The 22,868-nt window shown below is 41.2% G+C and overlaps 1 protein-coding gene and 1 long non-coding RNA gene across 2 annotated transcripts in view; one reads left to right on the top strand and one right to left on the bottom strand.

Moving 5' to 3' along the window:
* The window catches only part of tsc22d2 (TSC22 domain family 2), a 57,842-nt gene extending 41,121 nt beyond the window's left edge, over positions 1-16,721 (top strand). Inside the window, exons 2-3 of the mRNA XM_084067231.1 lie at positions 13,840-13,891; positions 14,853-16,721. Coding sequence (XP_083923357.1) covers positions 13,840-13,891; positions 14,853-15,185 — 385 coding nt within the window. The 3' untranslated portion in view covers positions 15,186-16,721. The remainder of the gene's footprint in view (positions 1-13,839; positions 13,892-14,852) is intronic.
* Positions 16,722-16,874: 153 nt separating this feature from the next.
* Positions 16,875-17,208, bottom strand: LOC311052335. Its single transcript, XR_014601501.1, has 2 exons — positions 17,067-17,208; positions 16,875-17,020 (listed from the first exon to the last, which is right to left on the bottom strand). It is a non-coding gene; the product is annotated as an uncharacterized lncRNA (long non-coding RNA).
* Positions 17,209-22,868: the final 5,660 nt, after the last annotated feature.

Below are 22,868 nucleotides of genomic sequence, written 5' to 3'. Positions count from 1 at the left end.
TCCTATATACATAATGGCTTATAAATGAATATTCATGCATATATTATCTTGTGGTAGATTGTACATTATACTTGCATTTATTGATGGAATATACAAATGTTAACTCAGTCAGACCCAATGCAGATGGCTGGTGTCAGACGCTCTACTTTTACCTGTACCTATCCTAAGTTTCATGCTTACCGCTGTTTGTTGATTGATTGATTGAATACTTTATTAGTCAGAAATGTAAACAGCCCGTGGTACAGTCAGACATTAAGGCTAAAAGGATAACATAAAAAAGTTCTGGGGACTTGTATCCATTGTGGTCCTATGTATTCAACTCATCAACATTAATCGACATTAGCACAATAATACATGTCATCAACAAAACACTATATGTGCAAAGGAGAAAAGGGAAAGACGGCGGCTGTGAATGCTGCTACAGCACCTGAATCTATGTCTGTCTGTCTGTCTTGTATGAAATTCAGCAAGGCTACATATTTGCAAAGATGGGTGCAACTTTCACAATACTGTTTGGCTAAGTCCTCAATCCCTAAATCAATGGCCACAATTGTACCATCTTTAGTTCCCACATTTGCCACTAAAATATCCTCCGGCCTGTTGGCACATCAGTACCAACTGGCTTTGAAGTGCTGTAAGATGTTTACATGGTTCATTACAGAGGATTGTGTTAGTCACTGTGTTGGAGCATTTCTGTGGCCTTACCTGCAGAATGTGCTGTCTCATCGGAGGCGGCCCTTTTTGTGACTACCTTCAATTGACAATGATAGACAATGAATACCTTTGATAGTATTAAGCAATCAGCAGCACTGAAAAGGTTATTCTAAGTCATTTAAGTTGATGCTACTGGATGTGAACTTGTTGTATGGCCAGGGCGGATGCATTGGGCAGAGTAGGTTTATCGTGTATGCCAGTGGTCCTCAATAAATTCCGTCCCGAGACCCGCCAAAAGAATCATATTTGAACTGGGGACCCCTACCCTTTCAAGCTCTTGGAATTGTAGGAGTTTAGGCATTACATTTTGTTTGTAGATCGGCTACTTTCACAATATTTATCTGTGGAACCGAGTCAAAGGCTATTTTAAAAAATTCTGCTCTTTCTTAGATAATGTTTGACAATTTGGCCAATGTTTGAATCTCTTAACAGTAGGCTATAGTTTCTTGATAATTTTTGACGCAGTAATGGTCTTATTTATATTTTTATTTTAGAGGTATTATAAAGGTCTTAAAGGTCCTTAAATTGTCACTTTAGAAATGTGCAGATACCCTGTATACACTTAAACTGTATGTTGGTTTGTTTACTGTTGAGTGAGAAAACAATGTTGCACATTAAGCTAATCATCTGGGGACCCTGGACCCCCCCCCCCCTCCCCAGTTAAAGAACCACTGGACTGTATGCTAGTGTTCCAATCTACTATTCTGATTAGACACACTGAATCCCGGGTCGTTTGTGTGTTGTTGCTGCAGCAACACCCTACATTCATCACTCGATTAGATTAAATTAGTACAGACGCTGCATGCCCGACAGCATGTTGAATTTCCCCCGTGTTTATTTATGCGGGCGTCATTGGCAGTCACATCTGCTGGCCTGTGACCTTTATCAATTCACTAAATGTGCTTGCTTGTCCACGTGTGTGTGTGCGCGTGCACATGCTAGGCGCACGTTGTGTCGAGCACGAATGACGTACACTACGGTACCACCCTCCACGTACATATTGCTCTTTAAAGCGAAGCCTGTCCCGTTGAAATGTGATGTTTGCGTAAGCGGGCCTAAAGAGCATAAAGAGCTACTGTTTGGTACAGTGCCTCTGGGGCCTTGTGACAAACTGCAGCGTCTCTTATTATCAACAACTGTTTCAACTAAACCACAGGTAAAGCTGATGGGAGCCTCCCCCAAATCCACCTCCCTTTGTCTCTCAAGCCAGCATCTCTGGCATGGTCAGACTTGTTGGAGGTGGCGAAGAAGGTACTCCAAAACAGTTTGAGGGCAAAGCAGGGAGCATTCCAGAATATTATTGTTTGTGGGATATAAAAAATGTATAAACATCAGGGAGGTGCCGCATTACTAGAATCGCTTGCGGTCTCTGTGTGTGTCCAATGGTGGATTTGGAGCAGGTTTCTGCTAAGTTGTGGGGGATCAAAACCAAGCTTGCCTGTTTACCTTCTCTATGGCACAATAGCAATAGCACTATACAGGATGGAGAGCAGCAGCTTTGAACCGAACGGCAGCAAGTGAGAGAGGTCTTAATTTCTGGTGGCCTAACAAAGTTATACATCGCTCTCATTGCTCGTTTGTAAACATTCCAGGAAAGGCTACCGGTCGGCCCGCTGAATGTGATCGCTGTGAGTCTGTGATTGGCTAGCTAGCTTAGGCAGCGAAGGCCCTTTTACTGCCTTCCAACCTAGAATGAACAACTTTATGATTATGGACAATAAAAGAAAAGGCAGATTTATATGCCTCTGATCACTGGCCCCGCCGCTCGGCCCCCAGCCTTTACCCAGACCAGGTTTAATGCTCGTGTTTATGACGTGGAAACAAACATTGCAGTATTTGGAGAGGAGGAAGGAATTTGAACGTGGGAAAGCAGGGAGTTTAATTTACTGATGTATTGTTGTCAAGGCCTTTCCTAGAGCTCATAGAAGCTATTGTCATCTTACTTAAAGTTCTTAAAGTTTACTCCATAAAGTGATGGCTCTTGTAGTTAAACTGACCTTAGGCCATTGATGTAAAGTCTCAAACTGTTTTGGACATAAGAGGTTTCCACCCCGACAGACAATATACTGCCCTTTTGGGAACATGACCCCCACCCACCCTTGTTATTGTATAGTAATAATTGTCAACTGCCTGTGGGGCATATCCTCTTGAGCGTCCAACCCAATTCAATTTCAGGTTATCACTGAAGAGCATAACAGAAAGCACGTTATTTAAAATGGATTAGTCAGTTGTTCCACTGGAGGCCATCCCTCCCTTTCAGCTAAAACGTTGAATATAGACGTGACGTGACTTGACATTATACACCGTTTTGTCCAGACATGGAGAATAACCAGGGCTTAATTTGTGCCAGAGCTGGCCGGAGCCGAGCTTTTCCATTCGGTCAAAAAGATATGGTTCTTTGCACGTATGCCGAGCATGCCATGCTTTTGTTTTATTTTTTTATTTTTTCAGGTTCACTGCATCACAGTTTCACACTTCGGTGCTGCTGCTGACCACTTTAATTATTGTTTACGACTGAACAGCTCCACCGGACCAAAGTCGATGGTAAATGCTCACAGGAAACAAAAGTTTTAAGGCCCAAACATACTTACACAAATTCCCTGAAATTCTTAACATAACGCAAGAAGTGCAACCTGCATTGAGGAGAGGCAACAAGAGGATCTGTGTTCTTCCACTTCTGCTCTATCTTTCACATTATAGCGTGATATAGTTTAAAATTTAACTATGCTTTATTAGCGCCATAATGTTGATGAGAAGTATACTATGGGCCAAGTGCCGTCATTGCATCTTGTGTGTACGTACATCAATTATGTTTCCGTTTCAGGCCTACTCCTCTCTGCCTGTCCAGATTTTCCCAACTGGTCCGCGGATTCAAACCAGCGACCTTTTGATTAATTGATTGAATACTTCATTGGTCAGAAATGTGAACAGCACGTGGTACAGTCAGACATTGAGGTTAATAGGATAACACAACAACTTCCTGGGGGCTTGTTTCCATTGTGGTCCTATGTATTCAATTCATCAACATAGCATAAAACATGTACACAAGAATATGTGTCATCAACAAATACAAATCATTGGCACAGTGGTGTTTGATCTTTTTGCTCCTATAACCTCCCCCACTTTTTGTGTCCTATGTCAAACCACCAAAGAGGCCGAAACTGTGGTTAGGTTAAGAACAAAGCCATGGTGAGAACTACCAGATGAGACCTGTATCAGCCACAGCGGTTCACAGTATGCTGCCCCCCCCCCAACATTAAATGTAACCCTGGCTGACCTGGGCCCTCCACTGCAGAGGGGGAAGTCTAAATGAGGCTAAGCTCTTGATCCCGTGATAAATGCCCGGCTGAATACAGAGGCTCATTAACAGTGAGGTGCCAGGATTCTGCCATTAAGCTAGAGGGGTGACACTATTACCTTTTAACACATTCCAGTTGGGGGGCTCTTAATCCAGCTCAAGCCAAATGAGCCCCCCAGAAGGAAAAAGGAAGAGTGGGCACTAAGGAAGAGTGGGCAGTGGGCACTTCGATGTAAAATTGCCTATTTTGTCCAAAATGTTACAAAAGGGTCTTAAGTCATGTATACATGATTAGAACATATTGAACATTCGGCAATTAAGGTCTAATATTTCCACAATTGCTACAAATTGCAACAAAACCTGTGCATCCAGTAATTTTGAGCATAAACAATTGTTTATGCAAAAGTTGAAGGATATATTTAGGTCTGATAATGATGTACCGTGCATATTCACATCATGTATACTTTATATTACTTAAGACCATTTGGGGAGAAAAAAAGAATACATTTTGAACAAAATAGACAATTTTACATTGAGGTGCCCACTCTTCCTTAGCACCAACTCTTCTTGTATCATTCCCTACAGTCACGTAGGCAACACTGCAAAGATAAAAGTGGTGAAATAACGACGCACAGGTATGGTACTGCACTGGCGTTGGAAATCGGGTTCGGATCGAGTGCCTTCTTGTGGCAGTAATCATTTAAGACTGTAGATCTCCCGTCCTGCCTGCCTCCCCTGTTGTGTTCACATATGGAGTTTTGATGGTAATATTACACTTGGGCTTATTACCGTCTCCAGGTCATCAGAGGCCATTGGGGGGGGGGGGTCGAGCTTGACAGTCATTTAACAAGCTTCCCAGCTGGAAGTTATTTCAGCCCCCCAACGAACCCAGGCTAAAATAACGGGAGTCTCCATACGCACTAAGAGTTAACTGTGGCTGGTGATAAATAAAACACAAACCAAATTTCAGCTGCTTTTGTCACATCACAGATTTACAGGTATCGTACAAGCTCCTACGATCACAGTTTTCAAGAAAGGGAAGAAGAATAGAGATGGAAAGAAAACAAGGAATATGTGTCAGATCTCTCTGAATTCATGCCTCCAGTTCTTAACCCTGCATGCATTAAGTCCTTGCAGACCCATAGCCATTCTATTCGGGTTGAGTTCCATCCCCCATAATGCCTTGGAACAGTAATCTTTGCAGTTGTATCCGGTTTGGCATTACATTAAGAATACATTGAGAAGAAGGTGTGTTTACAACAACAACAAAAAAAGATGACAAAGTATGTAAGAAAGTGTGTTTTTTTGTGGAGTTTTGTCGGTACTTTTTTTAAAAAGATTTTTCTAGGGCTTTTCTGACTTTATTTATAGATATGGTGGAGATGGACAGGAAACAGGCAGAGAGAGGTGGGGAGAGACATGCAGTAAAGATCGTCGGGAACGGGACTCGAACCCGCAATGCACTGTCAGGCTACATAGGAGCCCGGACCGCTAGGCCAGCGGGTACTTTTTTTAATGAGAAACTGGTTACTGGCTAAAACCGGATTCAGTTACAGACAGTATTTCCGGCCAGCATTGCAATGGAGAGCCGCCGCAAGGCATTATGGTCTATGTAAAACCACACTGAATACACTCCAGCTTGTAGTTAATTAGGCCCACCAACTGAGAGCCCCCCTGTGGTGTCCATGTGTTGAGGAGAGGACATCAGCAGCTAGAGAAAAGCTGCATGTAACACCACAGGCTGAGGAGGTTATGCAACTGGCGACGGAGAAAGAACAGTGTTGCCAGATTTTGCAAGTGAAATAAGCAACCAGGTCTATGAAAACAAGCCCAAAAGAAGCGACCAGATGAGTACTTTAAACCTATATACATCGGCTGTTTGAAAATAGCCGAGCTCACAAAGTGTTGCAATTGCGACGCGTTGTGAGCTTGTAGATCTGCTATTTTCTAAGAAATCTTGGGGGGGAATTTTTTTCTTTTTTTTTTTCTTCTTTTCTCTTCTACAAGTCCAGGTCCCTGGCACAAAATGTTTTCGGATGGGGATACGCGGACAATTACATATTAATTTGGGGGTCCTTGACATGAAAATGTTTGCGAACCACTGGTTTATACAACAATTAGGATAAGCCCCAATAAGCATCTACACTTTAAAAACGAGCCCAAAAAACAAAACAAATCCGCAACTACCTATATTATTTACAAGCATCTTGACAGAAAACCAAGCCCAAAGTCGCTTATAATAAGCAGACTTGGCAACACTGATGGAGCGTGGGGTGTGGGGGCTGCGGGGGGTGGCAGTTCCTTCGGACTGTTTACAGGGAAACTTGGTGGCAGCCGAGGCACTCTGCTCAGGACTCTGATGTAGCCCTGGAAAAATAACCCACGTCCCTCATTCAGCTTGCATCTCTAGTCTACCAGACCGGGAGAGTCTGAGTTTGTTGTTTTGGGGAAGCATTTCTTTCGTTCTTTTTGAGTGTTTATTTTCCCTATTGTGTCAACACTACATCACGCCGCCCAGACATAGACTACAAGTCCCGACAATATTATGGGAGAAGGAGAAGAAGAGAAACACCCTTGTTCATCAGAGGAACACGTTAAAGCATTTCCAACATCCTTCAATTGTAATCGTTGGTGGGAAGATGACTGCCCTGCTTTATAGAGCAGGTCGGGAACGGGGGTAGATATTATGCTAGTCAACATTTTTCTTTGTGTGTGTCACAGTAACACAGAAATATTTCCTTCCAAGTATTTGGAAGGAACTTGAAGGATGCACTAATCCGCCTTTTAAGTTTACCTTGCTTATCGCGTCATGTATCTCCATTTCCCTCTCATGTCATGTCTTTGGCTCAGTGGCAGCCCCTGTAACATGGATGGTGGATGTGGCCTTTTAAATTTCCTCGAAACCTGCGACATGATACGGCTGTTATTTCACACCCTGGCGCATTTGTTATCCAATCTATGGCATTGGTCACACCTAGCAGGGAAAAATAAAATCACAACAAGGAAGAAGATTACATTCACTGCTGGATCCCCTCAATCGTTTGATTACAAACTTCACATGGCAAGCGCACCCTGCCAAACATATTTCCATAGCAACTTTGTATTGACATTTTGTTTTGGAGCTTACCAGTGCTAAGTCCATATGAATACAACATGCTCGGTTTTTAAACCCAATGTGTGTGTCCCTTCCCTCTATCCTTACTATCCTGTCTCTCCTCACTGTTCAAAGCAAAAATAACTTAAAAACTATCCTTAAATTTGGTGTTGTGATCAAATATTACTTCTTATAAGAAGTGGAGGAAACATCTTCCCAGTGAATTGATTCAATTTAATTGTCTATTGCTCTTGAAATAGACATCATTGGCATCAAGATCATGTCACTTTATGAGATGAAACTAAAAATGTGGCTTGATTCAGACAAACTAAAAAAACATAAGTTCAGTCAAATGACATTGTCAGATTTACATATTAGTTTGAAAATAGAGTATTGAACAAGATTAAATCAATGTCTGATCTGATTATGTAATGTTCCAATGTAATGGAAATGTTGTAATTTACCTAATTGGATTAGGTGTTGGATAACATTGAGAGTGCCTGCTTCCAGAAAATACAAGTCTCTTGGTGTTTGAGGCTCTTTTTTTTATGCAGTCAAGGTATGATTGAGGAAAAGAGCAAGAAAGACCTAGCATTGCTATCATTTTTTGACTATTATTATTATTATTATTATTATTAATGAGGTTCCTAGTTAGACTTCTGTCAGTGGAAAACTCTCTACTAAGCATGACAATGAAGTCATTGTAATCGCTAAAGGAAGAAGTGACCTAATTCTATTCACCTATGGGGGGTTTTATGCTGAAGTTGTGAAGGATTAACTACTCTGCCTCTGCTGACCTCATCTGGTTTGGTGACTGTAGTGCAGCTGCTGAGATGAGTGAAGCGAGAGAGAAGGGCCATTGTGTTTGAACCAGAACCAGGTCTAATCAGGTCTCTGCATTTGAAAGAGCCTAGATGGCCAATTCATCAGTTGGCGCATTCTTCTGTTGTTGTTGTTCAAGCCCCCTCGCCGTTGTTTTGAGATCCACTCACAGAGGGTGGTTATCGGCCAAAGTCTTGAATGTGATTTATTCAGCTGCCCGTCCCCCGCCGTGTGTTTGTGTGCACTGGGGACTAGGGAAGTGTGCCGGTACATCTGTTGGCCCTTAATGGAGAACACATTGGGTTTTGACTTCGTTAGAAGTGTCATGTGATGAACTTGGACAGAGATTGAGGAGACCACACGTGTCTCCTATTTTTATTTGTTTTATCCTTCAGTCCAGTACCCCCAAACTTGAGCTTTGTGACCTTTTTTTGGGGGGGGCAGCTGGTTCCTTGTTTTGATGGAGTTTGAATGATTGATTACTTAATTAACAGCTTGCAAAAAGTACAGTTATAATAATGCTAGAAGGATAACACAAAAAGCCCTGAGGGCTTGTTTCCATTGTGGTCCTGTGTGTGTGTATTCGACCTAAGTGTGTCTTGTCCCAGTGTGTTGGCATTTAGCAGCAACAATGACACACATTTGTGTCACAGTTGTTTGGTCTCGGAGACGGTGGGTCTTTTGTGGAGGTTGTGTGTAGAGATTGCAGCCCTGGGGACCGTGTTGGGGGGGGGGGGGGGGGGGGGCTAGCACGTGTGCACAGTGTGGCTGTCAGCGGGGAAGAGGGCCCATGTTGTGGGTGACACCCAGCAAGCAGTCCTTATGCAAACCGTCACATGTTGGCCCTCCTGGAATAAAATGTACAGCTTCAATTTGTTATCATTGGATGCAGACTGCCAACGAACCACACTGACTGCTGATGTCTGCCCTGGCCTGCTCTTATTCTAACCCCTCCACGCCAAATGTCCCAATGGGTCGACAAGTTAACGTGACCTGGCCGTCTGGCTGTGTTTGCAAAAAAGAAAAAACATTCCGTCCGAGGTTGTTGGACATTCTTGTATCTCTTTTGTCCCGCATGTGTTAATGGACAGTTCAAACAGGAAGAGGAATGTCTTGTACTTGTCTTTGTTTATTAGCCCTGCTGATCACAATCAAGTGACTTCACTACTTGTGGAATGCAACTGCTTTGACTGGTCTTATCACCTTAACTACCGCCATGTATTCATACCCAAACCCAGTAATGAGAGGACATTACTGGGTTTGGGTATCTATTGAAGAAGAATCACCCATGTAGCTTCCTACAGACGCCAAAGAGTTCACCCAAAGTGATGGTGCTGCTTATTTTAATGTGCTAATGTGTCATGAGATACTGAAAAGATCCCTTATAATGTCAAACTGATCACATCAAAGGTTTGATTACTTAGAAACGGAAAGCATTCGTGGATTAATAACCCCATTAGCATTCGTGGAATAATAACCCCATTAGTAAGATCTCTGATGATACTATAATACACCTAATGAGACTTTGTCCCTTTTTTAGTCCCAGTCACAAGTAGCCCATCTTAATTACATTACAACTGTGATCATTTGACATTTTGACATGGGTAACAGCAAGAGTGGGCACTAAGGAAGAGTGGGCACCTCCGTGTAAAATTGGCTATTTTGTCCAAAATGTTAAAAACTTTAATATTTAGAAAATGGTCTTAAGTAATGTAAAGTATATATGATTAGAACATGCTTGAACATTCCACAATTAAGGTCTGATATTTCTACAATAGCTACAAATTCCTACAAAACCTGTATATTCAATAATTTTGGGCGTAAACAAGAAGCTGAAGAGTAGCTGAAGGATATTGATGTACCGTGCATGTTCACATGTATAATTTACATTACTTAAGACCATTTATTTAAAAAAAAATTGACATACCCTATTATCGAAGGACAATGGCATAAGATATTGACTTAAAATAATGTGATGATCACATCAAATTAAATATTGGATTAACCTTTTCATAACCTAAAAATGCTTTTCATCTGTAATTTTAAGTTGTGTATGTTTTATTTATTTTGAATCTGGACCATGATTTCATTATTAAAGTTATAATATAATTCAATAAAATAGCTCTTCTATTTGCACTCAGGCATTCCAGAAATGCATATACCACTAAATACCACGACAACTACTAGGAAAAGGAGTTCCCTGAGGTTGGATAGGGACAGAATACAGTAGCCTACATTGTAAATTGATAGACTTTCACAGTACATACTGGGTCACTTATCGCATGCAGGGATAAGACAGGAACTACAGTACGTAACAGTGTGCTTATATCATATATCACTAATAACAACTTTAGATGATTAGATTTAGGAACCCATAGTTTGTAAATAAAGACCTTATCTTCTATGGGGCTTGGCAGCATGAGTAGATTGGGGCAGTGGTGTAAAGTAACTAGTACATTTACTGGGAGAACTTTAGTTACTACTTTGTAGATTTTGATTATTATTACAAAACATATATTACCCACTTCAGCACTATATACAGTTTGGCCATAAGATTTTAATACATTTGAAAACTTGTGAAATGGGGACATTATACATAATGAGTACTTTCTACCTTTGGTACTTTAAGTACATTTTGTACTTAAAGTACAAGTTTTGTATACTTTTTGTACTTCAAAAATGTAATCATTTTAATTGTTTTATTCTGGAATTTTTACTTGTAACAGAGTATGTAACATTGCAGTATTGATACTTTTACTCAAGTAAAAAAAAATAGAGTACTTCTTCCACCACTGGGAGTAGTTTGGGGGCAGAGTGAAAGCAAAACTCCTCCCTCCTAACATTTCTCAGGGAGGAAAGCGTTTCTCTTTAAGACCATCGGTTAACACATTGGCTCTCAGAACAAAACACCAGGGATCCTCTGAGAAGAAGAGTTAACTGCAGCTCAACTTGCTGGGAACATTTTTGTTTCTAGAATATCGTAAACTTCTTTATTTTTGTTTATATTTTATTATTTTTGAGACATCATGCGCTCCAAAATGAGCTACAGTCTGCCATGCTCCCCTGTCTGTTCTCCTACTTATTCTGGACGTTTGATCGCTTACAGAGCGAGATGCATCAGGTATATTCATACATTTATTATTATAGCCTGATTATTTCGATTATATGTATTGATATTGTCTTCGTTAATAATGCAAGTCGTCCGGCTACTATCTTGTGTTATAAGAATTGTTATAACATAAGAAGAGGAGGGCAATTAACATGTTCCGATCAAACTCGAGAATGGATCTATATTTGGTGTTTAACTCTAGTTGGGTACCTGAAATCCCATTATTATGTCCAAAACCGTTCCTTTGTATTATCTAAAAAATGTACATATATATATTAAAATAGTGAAAACAGCCGATCTGCTGTGTTAACTACTTTTGCGCGACACTCTTGTATGATGATGAAGTAGGGCTTTACTTTGCGAAACACAAAAAAGTCGAAACATGCAGATGCGAGGTTTCTGCCCGATAGCAATGTAATGATGTTGTCAGGCCGATGCATTATACACATGTATTATTCTGTGCACCACCTCTCCATGTGAGTGTGGTGGTCTCAGACTAGAGACGAGCCCCCCAGGCATCCATCCAGGCACGTTTCTCCCAAATTCTTTGTTGACGTGCTCACGTGTCAGCGCGCAGGCTCTAGCGCGCACGCAGACCCTCGCGTCGCCTCGGCCTCTCGTATGTGTTACAGCAGTGGTTCCCAAACTTTTTTAGCCCAAGACTCAAAGGAGGAGTTATTAGACGTTTGCCCGGGATCCAAACGAGGGAAAATAGCAGATCTACAAGCTCACAAGCGTCGCTTTGCGCCGCCTTGTGAGCTTGTAGATCGGCTATTTCCACTGCTTATTAAACATTCGGCATTTATTTATGAAATTCATGAAATGTTAGATTTTGGGGGGGGGGACATTTTGAAAATGTGAAATAGGTTAATTAATTTAAATGAACGTCGGGACCCATATAAATGGACCCGCGACCAAGTAATGCGTCCCGACCAACTGATTTGGGAACCAGTGTTTTACATAGCCTTAACACGCATTATGTTGTTAATTTGAACACAGCAGCCATATTATGAAGACATTCACAGGTGTTACCAATGATACTAATGAAGGCTCTGTTCCATTCTTGGTCAAACAGAGTCAGGGTGCTGGCCCCTTACAGGAGTGTAACTCTAAGAGTTATGGGGGTCGTAAATGAGTATTTACTTTCCCTCAAACATGGTTGTTGTTGATAAATGAGCGGTTGTCGAGTCGAGTGGCCCGAACTGGATGCTTACCGTTTGATTTAGAAGACAGTTTTTAATAACTGACTGTTTGAAACAACTTTAATAAACTTCAATCAAACTATAGTTTAGACTTGTGGCTGCATGTAAACGGTTCCCTTTTATAAGCAGGTCGTGGTGTTTTTCCATGTCAGACCACTAGCGCTCTCTAGCGGTGTGTTTGTTTTACACCCGCAGAAAGCTGTAGCAGGGCGGTGCTGCTGTGCAACACTCGCTTCCAAACTGGATACACAATCATACCAATCATAAACCTTTTTTTGCATCTTTTTCTCGATTTAAATTGATATAATGTGGCGTTAGGACAAGCCATCCACCGCTGCAGTAAGTAGTAGCCTACTTGGTTTATGTAAGATGGGGCTGAGATCTTTGTTGAACACTTTCTTCGGTTTCTTCCGTCGTCTTTTATCAACAAAGCATGCGATGGGAGGGATACACCACGACGAAGCTTTTATGTCTGTCTTTGTAAACGAAGTGTTCCTTTCCTGCAGTTTGTAGTTCCAAGACTTGTGTTTTCTTTCCCATCTGTGGGAGTCAGTCAACAATGAAAAGAAGATGGTTAACACTAACGATGCGCTGCTGTCTCTGTTCCTTGCTGCTTGGGTGCGGTTGATAAGCAACCGCATTGATTTACAACACACATGCGTTATTTCAAATAACTTATTTGACTCGATACATATGTCTCAGTCTCGGTGTCTCAGTGTTGTATGCTGCCTAGACAGTTTATTATTAAACTGTTTGTTCGCCCCGTAGAGGTCCATGCTACTTCTTTAATTAATTATTTCCATTTTATCTTGCTTTAAGTATGGCTCTTAGAGATTTTTTTCTTTTATTTGATTTTTTCAGACTAATGCCTGTCTTGTGTCAGTGTTTTACACTTGAGAGTATTGGCTACAACCAGCAAGGGTCCATCCATGGTTCTATTTGTACACTCAGGTTTAAATGCACACAGAGGATTTTAGTGTGTGCTGCTGACATGCCCATGTGAGCTACTGTGTTCACTGCCACTGGCTTCTTAATGATGATTTGCATAGTGCACTTTTGTTTAAGTGTCAGATGATGTGGTTGTGTACACACAATGAGATCATGCCATTTTTGCATAAACTATAAACCTGTGTTCTCCTCATGACTTGACATGCCTCTGCTCTTCATGTCTCAACAACAGCACTGTTTACTTGATGTTTTGTAAATAATTGCCCTGGATAAATCCATAATAACCCAGATGATATGAAGCCATTGAGAAACACTTATATTACATAAACTGTGACCTTCTCTCACCTAATGTAAACAAAGTGACACACTTTTGGTTTGTACAGGGGCTTGACAAGCATTTAGGATATGATCCCTGCTCAGCCAATACTTTGTTTTATTTTAACTGTTTAAGTAGGATGACCAGAGAAATCCCAAGGTCATTCCCGAGCTTGTAGTCACTGTTACTGTTTGTTATGGGAACCCATAATTGGGAGGAAGTGTTTTTTAGCTGGTCATCAGCATGGATGGCGGGGGGAAAAGATGATATCGCTCAGAAGAATGCAGTCAGTCCCTTATCTCTGTAGTAACTCTATCCTCCTTCCTCTATTCACAGTACGTCTGGTGCCAGCGTTGTTGCCATCGATAACAAGATTGAGCAGGCGATGGTGAGTGTTTGTGTGTCATCACAATTTGTTTTTTTCTGTCCCATCTCAAGTGTTGGTGAAGAAAATGTCGCCCGAAAAGTAATGAACCACTTAGACCCCATAACAAGGTTGACCGGAGTCCCTCAGGGCTCTATACTAGTGTACTACTGTTTTCAGTTTTTGTGGGGAGGAAGGCTTTCCCTGAAAATAGCTGATCGACTGCGATGCGCTGTGAGCTTGTCAATCTGCGAATACTTTATTAGTCAGAAATGCAAACGGCACGTGGTACAGTCAGACATTAAGGCTAAAAGGATAAGTCAAAAAATATCCTGGGGAATTGTTTCCATTGTGGTCCTATGTATTCAATTCATCAACATTGCATAACAAATTTACAGAATGATACATGTCATCAACAAATTGTTCTAAATTTGGGTGGTACCAGATCACAATGGTCTAATATTGTGGGTGTCACTCACTTTGGAGAAGTAGTTAGAGAAGACAAGATGTTACAGAAGACAAGACGCTATGTCAGATTTTCACCACAAGTACTCCTCACAATAGAGTGATAGTTGTCAGGTTAAAATCTAGTGATTAAGATGACACTAATTACTTGAAGGGCTATTACTATACAAAGAAGAAGATCATATATGACACATATTGGTTATTCATGAAGAACAAATAATGCTACCTTTTTTTCAAGTAGCAGTTGAGCTCATTCAGATTTTCAAAGTGACTGTCGCCACTCTGCAGTTATCAATTGGATTTAACATTAATTTGATTAGTTTTTCGGGCAAGTGGGCATGACCTTAGGGCAAGTACAACTTGGCCTGTACTTACCCAATGGGCAAGTGCCTCTGAGACTTAGTGTCAACCCCGACATTAACAATTACATTTACTTCATTTAATTTATCATCAAGCCGAAATGAAGTTAATCAGAAGCGTTTCTCTGGCTAATTCCAGTGTCTCTTCCTCTCTTTCTCAGGACCTGGTGAAGAGTCACCTCATGTACGCTGTGAGGGAGGAGGTGGAGGTGTTGAAGGAGCAGATCAAGGAGCTGTACGAGAGGAACTCTATGCTGGAGCGCGAGAACGCCGTGCTCAAGTCCCTGGCCAACACGGAACAGCTCAGTCAAGTGTCCAATCAGGTCAGCCCGGCGGGGAGCATGTCACCACCGCAGCAGCAGATCCTCCACCACCACCCGTCTGCCGCCGCCGTCAACCACAACAACAACAACTCACCCAACGCCTCCCTCGCTCAACATGACGGGGGGCAGACGACGGCGCCCCCCCATCAGCCCAACGTCACCTCAGCGTGATCCCACCCCCCCTACCCCACTGATCAGACACTAAAACAATCTCGCATACACCTCCATGAAACAGAAGAGGAGGAGAACCCTGTAATAAAAGCAGAAAAATGACATCTACTACTATACCGCCCCTCTCCCTCCTCCATTTAGCTCCTTATAAAGCGAAAAGGCTCCAGTCACACCGTGTGAAGAAGAGCCGTGCTTCAGTATGTGAGTGGCTGTGTTGTCAGGGCCTTCCTAGTATTAAGACAAATCACACTGTCCTGTGAGAAGTCTTCTCCTGGTTCAGGTGCTCCTATGCAGGGAGAACAGGACCGGGCAGCGAGGGAGGGCGGGGACGAGGACAGCAAAGAAAAGAAAACCAGAGTCCTGTCCACTCTTGTTCTGCAGTAAGGTGGGTGATATGGGAGGGGGGTGCACAAAGAGCTTGGTGTAGGTGGCGGGGATCAGCAGTGAAGCTGCAGAGTAAATCCGAGTAGGGGGATTGGAGGGTGGGAAACCCCCTCCTCCAAATCCTGGAGGGGCCTTGGAATGTCCTATCCCCCCAACCCACCTCAACCTACTGCAGGGCCATAAGAGGCCGGAGGGAACGATGGGGGGGAAGGGCAGAGAGAAAGAGACAAGAGGATTTGCCTCCTGGAGCAACTGGGGAGCCTTGCTTAGTTCATGCTGCAGCAAAACATGTGTGTGTTGTTTCACCCATCCCCAGAGCTGCCACCATCTTTACTTTGACACAAATCAAAACAAAAATACCTTCATTAGTTCAGTTTTTACTGTTCGCATTTATTTATTTCAGGGCTGCTATTTTCATAATGTAAATGAACAATGTCACAGAAAAAAACCTTATATCATTCAAAACAACAACAAAAAAAGATAACTTTCTCTTTGGTTCTTTTGGTATGTTAGAATTGGTCAGGTTTTCAAATGCTAGTCTTATCGCGGCAAGTAGATCCCAAGTAGGCAATAAGTTATATTACATTTAAAGACTTTGTTTATTCTCATGGAATAGTGCTAACACTAAACGCAGAAGTTGCATTAGATGAAATCCAGCTTGAATGTACATTTTGTAAAGTGTAAAGTATTAAAGCGCAGAGGGTTTGTACGGGAGGAATGCCTTGTTCTTCAGATACGAGATGTTTGCTGCGATGTTTTGATGAAGAAAACTATGAAATTCATTTTTGCTATAGTTTCTTTGTCAAGAATGAAATATGAATGAAAAATGAATTGCCATAATTCCCCAACCTTTTTAGGATTCTACTTGTGCATATATATATATATTTTCTTTCCGGGCTGGGGGTGAAAAGCTGTGAAAAATTGTTAGACCTACTTTATAACCAAAGACGCAAAGCTGTGTAAGTCTTTTTATTTTTTATTTTTGTCAGTTTCATTTTTTTTTAAATGCACACTCATATATTTTTTTCCTACTTTCTCCTTCCTTTCTTTTTTTTGGGTCACTGTTTAGCATGTTCTGCATGATCTATAATAGTCAAACCACTTTTCTTACCTCACGTTTTTAATCCAGCACTCTTTATATCACGTTTGTCAGTCTGTGAACGATGGTAAAAGAGAGATATTATGGAGAAGGCTGGAGGAAGTAGTCGGAGACAGAAATGGGAGTGGAAAAGGAAAGGATAGTGTCCGTGTGAGGGTGGAGGGAAAGGTCTAGTGTGAAACCCGCTGTTCAGAAAAGGAGCCATCTTTGTTTTTTTCTTTCATGTAAATGCTGTTTTTTTTTATTTCATATGCAGAAAATTTAAGGTTTTGTTACATTCTTGCAGATTTTGATGTATTTAATGAATGCAAAGTTTAGATTTTCAGATTGTAGTGTACCAACACATACTGTACTTCGCTTACGCGCACACACAGACACAGACACAGACACACACACACACACACACACACACACACACACACACACACACACACACACTGAAACAGCAGCCAGGCAAAATACCTTAAAATAACATCACAAAAAGACAACCAAACATAAATTGTTGTACATTTCACAGCTCCAGCTTCTTGAACCCGGTCGATTCATTCATTTATTATGGGATGTCCTGTCTGTGTTACATGTCGTTTGTGCCTCCTGTACCATCGCTCCGCTGTGGCTGGCTGTGGGGCGAGCAGGTTAATATCGCCGTGGCTTAAAGAAAAAACCAAACCAAAATGGTCTGTACTTGTACAATCAGTCATCTTTTTTACAGGATGGACTTTGATTTTCATTTTTTGCAGCTGGGTTTATTCTTCTCTTTGTTCTTTTTACTTTTCTTTTTTTTTTGAAGGAGATGCCGTGTACATGCCAAGTGTACTGTATGAAAGTGATCACTGAGCCTTGGAGAAAATATCTTAAATGATGCCCTTGTAATGTGCTGTTCGAAACGATTTTAGTTTTCAGTCAAAAATAAATTACTGTTTTATTAAAAGCGTGCCTCTGGCTTCTTTTTGTGTTTAGGGTAAACTGTTGCGCCCTTTGTCTATGGTTCAGGGTTGACTGCAGCTGCGGTGGTCTCAAAAACAGGAAAACTGGCAGAAAGACTCGCACTCTACAAAAACAGACAGACTTAAGAAAAAATATATTTATTGTCTGCCGCCATACTCTCGCCATGCCTTTCAGCCGGTTGAGAGAGTATGTTTTACACCGTGTCCGTCCGTCCTTCCGTGTGTGCGTGTGTCATTCTGTCTGTGTACAGCTAATCTCCGGCACCGTTGGCTAGATCACAGCGAAACTGCACACACTCCCTGGATGCCAGAGCAGAACAGCGTGCTATTTCCGTGAATCGTTGCACGCACATTCCACTTGAAAATGCCACTTGAAAATGTTCTAATCAGCCTCATGGTGGCGCTGTAACAGGCCGATATGATCGAAATTTCACACAAATCACATACATGTACACATGATCTCTAGACATGTGCTCAAGACGGATCTTTTAGATTTTTCCTTATCCATCCTGATTGGCTAAGATTGACATCTAAAGTTTGCAGGAGTGGCTTGTATTGAACAAAATGCCGCAAATCATGAACACAGCGTCCGATTGCGGTGAAACTTTACACGCACATTCGCACTACGTTGAGGATCAAATGCCACCCTTTTAACATTGCCCTATTATAGCGCCAACAGGAGGCCGATTTTTGCAAAATATTGTTTTTATATGACTCCAAACATCATGCAAATCGTTACACATTATCTCTTTAGTCAAGTGATCAGGACGGATCCGTCCAATTTTTCATATTCCTTCCTGATTGGCAAATTCCAAACATTGCTGGCCCACAACCTACCTGACCTGGCGGAGACCTGTGCTCTGACTCTGAGAAACACTTTTTCTAGTTTTAACATGCTCTGTGCGAAAAGTGAAAGGTGCGCATCAAACGTTTCGGTTCCGCACTTCGATACAGCACTGACGATCGGCCAAAAAAGTTTAGTGTTTCCAAAATCTGTGAGTTATTTCCTTGACTTACTGACACAAGAAATGTGACTATTGGTCCAGCGGATTAGCCCCAGACACACTAGCACACTCACAGACCCTCTTCAAGACAACTCGGCCACAAACTTGGGTTTGTGATTTGAACATGTTCTTCAGAAGGGAAAGAAAAATTCCACCTGCCATGTATATAACCTTAAGCACCTCCCTGTCATTATTGGGAAATAATTACCATTGCACTTTGTTCAAAAAGACATGCAGGCTTGACATGTAGATTAATATCCTACTCTTATAGACGGGTTTCATGTTTGTAAACATTGAGAGGATATGACCGCGCAGAGGAGGGGTAAGCCTATAGAAGGCGCCATTACCCGCAGCAGCTCTGGTCAAATGTCCATTCATAAAAGAAATGATCTTCACCGGGTTTAATGAAAGTAGATTAAATTATGCAGTTTGTAATACCTTGTTTACTCAATAAAAATGATTTGTTGGAAGTTGGATCTGTTTGTATATAATAGCAGCATTATGCCTATTATGCCTATAATAGCAGAATTATGGCTATCTAACTCCCGAACATAACAACAGAGTGAACGGCGCAACAATTCGTTTCCCCCGAGCATGCGCAGATTGCGCATTCTGCTCTGTGATGACGTCGCGCGGAAATCCGTCTATAGTCACAGTCAATAAAAAGGCCTGTGGACCCACTCGGTACTTTATGGATTATTGTTGATGGTGCTCTCAAATTCTAAATATTTGTTTTATTATCAGAGGCAAACTTTATGTTTTTGTTTTGCTTATTGAGATTTGAATTTGATTGAATGATTGATTGAGCCAGCCACCTGTGTAATGGGCGTGTATTGGGGTTCATTGGGGTGTGTTCAATAAAAGAGTCTCACTGCTGAGTGAGATCTGCTCGTGTGAGCTGTGTGAAGCAAGGTCACGTCTCAGTCTCAGTTTTTTATTGTTTTTAATTCCCCTGCAGTTTGGTGCTATAATGTTTTTAACCTGGGGTTTCATGCAAGGATAGTTGCAGTTTTAACTATACTGCAACAATTATAACATTGGTTCTCAAACTTTTTCTCTAGTATTTGGCTGCAGATCCCGATCTGAAAATATTTTGTGCCAGGGACCCCCATTTCTCTGTCACAAGACAAAGAAAATAGATTTTTTTTGAAAATAGCTGATGGATACACACAGGGTGAAAGTCATTCTTAAATTCATTTAGCTGGGGACCCCCTCAAGGACCCCTGGGGCTCTCAAACGCCACGTTAACTATAACGTGCCTTGGCACATTGACATTATAAGGCTCACTGAACTGCTTGACAATGACAACACATCTAACACCAGTAGTATAGTTCCTGTTCGATTTGGCAAGGTTAAAAATATCATGGTTTGGTCTCAGTTTTCGCTATAGGAAAAAGATTATGCCCTTAAATGAGTGATATGTTGTCATAGCCAACAATACTTGCAGGAGGAAAGATGTTGGAAGACTTTTTCAATATTCATAGTCACATAGTTCCGTCTGTCTGTCTATCTTTCTATCTAAGCACAGGCATGCCAAATACAGGTTTGTCAGTGGTTGATGGAGCCTACAGCAACAGGCGAGGCATTTACCTCAGTGTCTGACTCACTCAATTGGTGCGGCAGTTATCCTTGTTTATATACATGCAAATGACCCGTGCAGGTATGAACCTAACAGGGCTGCTCTGACATGTTTGTCACATCCTAAATCAAAGCAAGAATGTCATATCGTGGCAAGGCAAGGCAATTGCTGCCATGGCCCCGATATAGCACATTTCATACACTAAGGTGTATTCATAGTGGTTCACATAAAACAGACAAAATAGACAATAAAACAATAAGAAAATAGATATGCTTCTCACTGGAAAGACATGCAGTACATACTATATCACTGATTTGTAACTCATAACTCATATCTTAATACATTTGTGGAGTTATTAAATGTGTTCATCTGGATTTTGTAATTAAAGTGGATTAAATTATGACATTATCGGCAGTGTTTCTCAACTGGTGGGTAAAGTGCAGTATGTAGTGTATAAAAGTTTTTTTAGATAAAAGTGTAATAGATACGCTGTTTTCACTACTTATTAAAGTTTTCTTTTAATGATATGGAGTTTCTTTGTTTTTCTTTTAATTCATGAAATTCTCTTGAAATCTTTTGAAATGTATATAAAATCAAGTAATTGGGAAAAAAAGGGATATTTACTCGTGACCCATACAAACAGTTTCGCGACCTATACATGGGTCCCGACCCAGTGTTTGGGAAACAATGTTTGGTTAGATGACTAGACAGCTTATTATTTATGTCAAAGACTTTATAATAAGTGCTGTCTTCCATTTCAGTGGGCTAAACACCTTCCACAGTCCACACCACTGTTGGAGATGTTCCTACCTGCTACTGCTGCTGAATGCACTTGAAAGAATGCGGTGTGGGCAGTGATGGAAGATGTGCTCACATTTTTTACTGAAGTAAAAGTATCGATACCCCAATGTATAAATACTCTGTTACAAGTACAAGTTCGGTATTCAAAATGTACTTGAGTAAAAGTATGAAAGTATCGGCATCAAATTATACTTAAGTACCAAAAGTTAAGCAAATGTATAAAAATCCTTTGAAAATAGCAGATATTCAAGCTCACAACAAGTCGCTTAGCGATGTGTTGAGACCTTGTAGATCGGCTATTTTCAACTTGCCAAAGTATATATATATAGGTCTGAAGTGATTTTGTAATGATAATCAAAATCAACAAAGTAACTATAACTAAAGTGTTCAAATAATTATAGTGTAGTAAAAGTACAATATTTGCCTCTGAAATGCAGTGGAGTAGAATTAGATTCTCCAGTAAAGTAATAATACCTCAAAATTGTACTTAAGTACAGTAGGCCTACTTGAGTAAATGTACTTAGTTACTTTCCACCACTGGGTGTGGGTGTCAGTATTTCTTGGAATGTCGGCTCCAGTGTTTATATGTGTGTGTGCTATGACTGCTGTCATGTGAATCCAGTTGCCCTGCGGAGAATAATAAAGCTAAATGCAATGTGACCTAATTTCTTTAAGTTGAAAGACATACATCTAATCTTGTCACGTGTAGGTGCCTACACGTGTAGCTGACAAGGCGCCTACACGTGTAGCTGACAAGGCGCCTACACGTGTAACTGAGTAGGCACCTACACGTGTAGCTCTGGTCTTAAAGTCTTGTAGGGGATCTGTTTTACTTTGTGATATACTTTATGTTGCTTGGTCCCCCAATTAGAAGGAAAATTCCCACCAAGCATTTAGCACATTGGTTCTCAAAGTGACCCCCCCCCCCCCAGGGGTCCTGGGGGGGTCACTTAATATAGAATCACAATAATTTTGTATCACTTTATCCATCTATATTATGTTGGCTGTTCAAAAATTAGTAGATCTACAAGCTCGCAGTGCGTCACCTCAGTACGTCACTTCGTGCTGCGAGCTTGTACATCTGCTATTTTAGAATGTTCTCTTCTGGGGGTCCCTGGCACAAAACCTTTTCAGACCGGGGTCAATGGCCATATATACACATCAATTTGGGCGTCCTTAGCACGAAAAGGTTTGAGAACAACTGCTGAACGTATGGCCGCTCCATTGTCAATGGAATTGAAAATAATGTAATGGACTCGTATGATGTGGTCTGGTCTTTTACATCCATGTAATATAACTTTTTTTAGTGCTCAATATATCCTCATCTACCATGCATTAATATATTGGATGCCGGGTACTTGCTACTCCGCCTGTATACATTGTGAATAAAATGACAATGTTATCTTACTTCCATGACCCACCTAATTCCAACACACTTTGCTAGTTTGGGATAGAGGTCTTCTCAGGGTAGAAGACAGGGTTAAGCAAATATCACTGGTGATTGGTATTTAAGATAGTCTAAGAGACAGTGGCCTCATTACCCTCAATACCCTAATACTGTTGAACTACTTCTCCAAAGTGAGTGACACCCACAGCCACAGCACTAGAGGGAGCGACCATGATCTGGTACCAACCAAATTTAGAACAAACATGGGAAAGTTCTCATTCTACTGCTCCATTAAAGGATGTGAAACACTTTCAAAATTGGCCTGAAAAAGCATCTATCAGGAGACCAAAAGGGGAGATAAATGTCATTTTCTTTTGCGCATATAGTGTTTTTGTTGATGACATGTATTATTGTATTAATTTTGTATGCTATGCTGATGAATTGAATACATAGGACCACAATGGAAACAAGTCTCCAGGACT

Source organism: Gymnoscopelus microlampas (genome assembly GCF_963454915.1).
Source record: "Gymnoscopelus microlampas genome assembly, chromosome: 9".
In the NCBI taxonomy this organism is placed as follows: Eukaryota; Metazoa; Chordata; class Actinopteri; order Myctophiformes; family Myctophidae; genus Gymnoscopelus; species Gymnoscopelus microlampas.
Note: the sequence above shows the minus strand (reverse complement) of the source record. Positions and strands in the feature narration are given on the sequence as shown.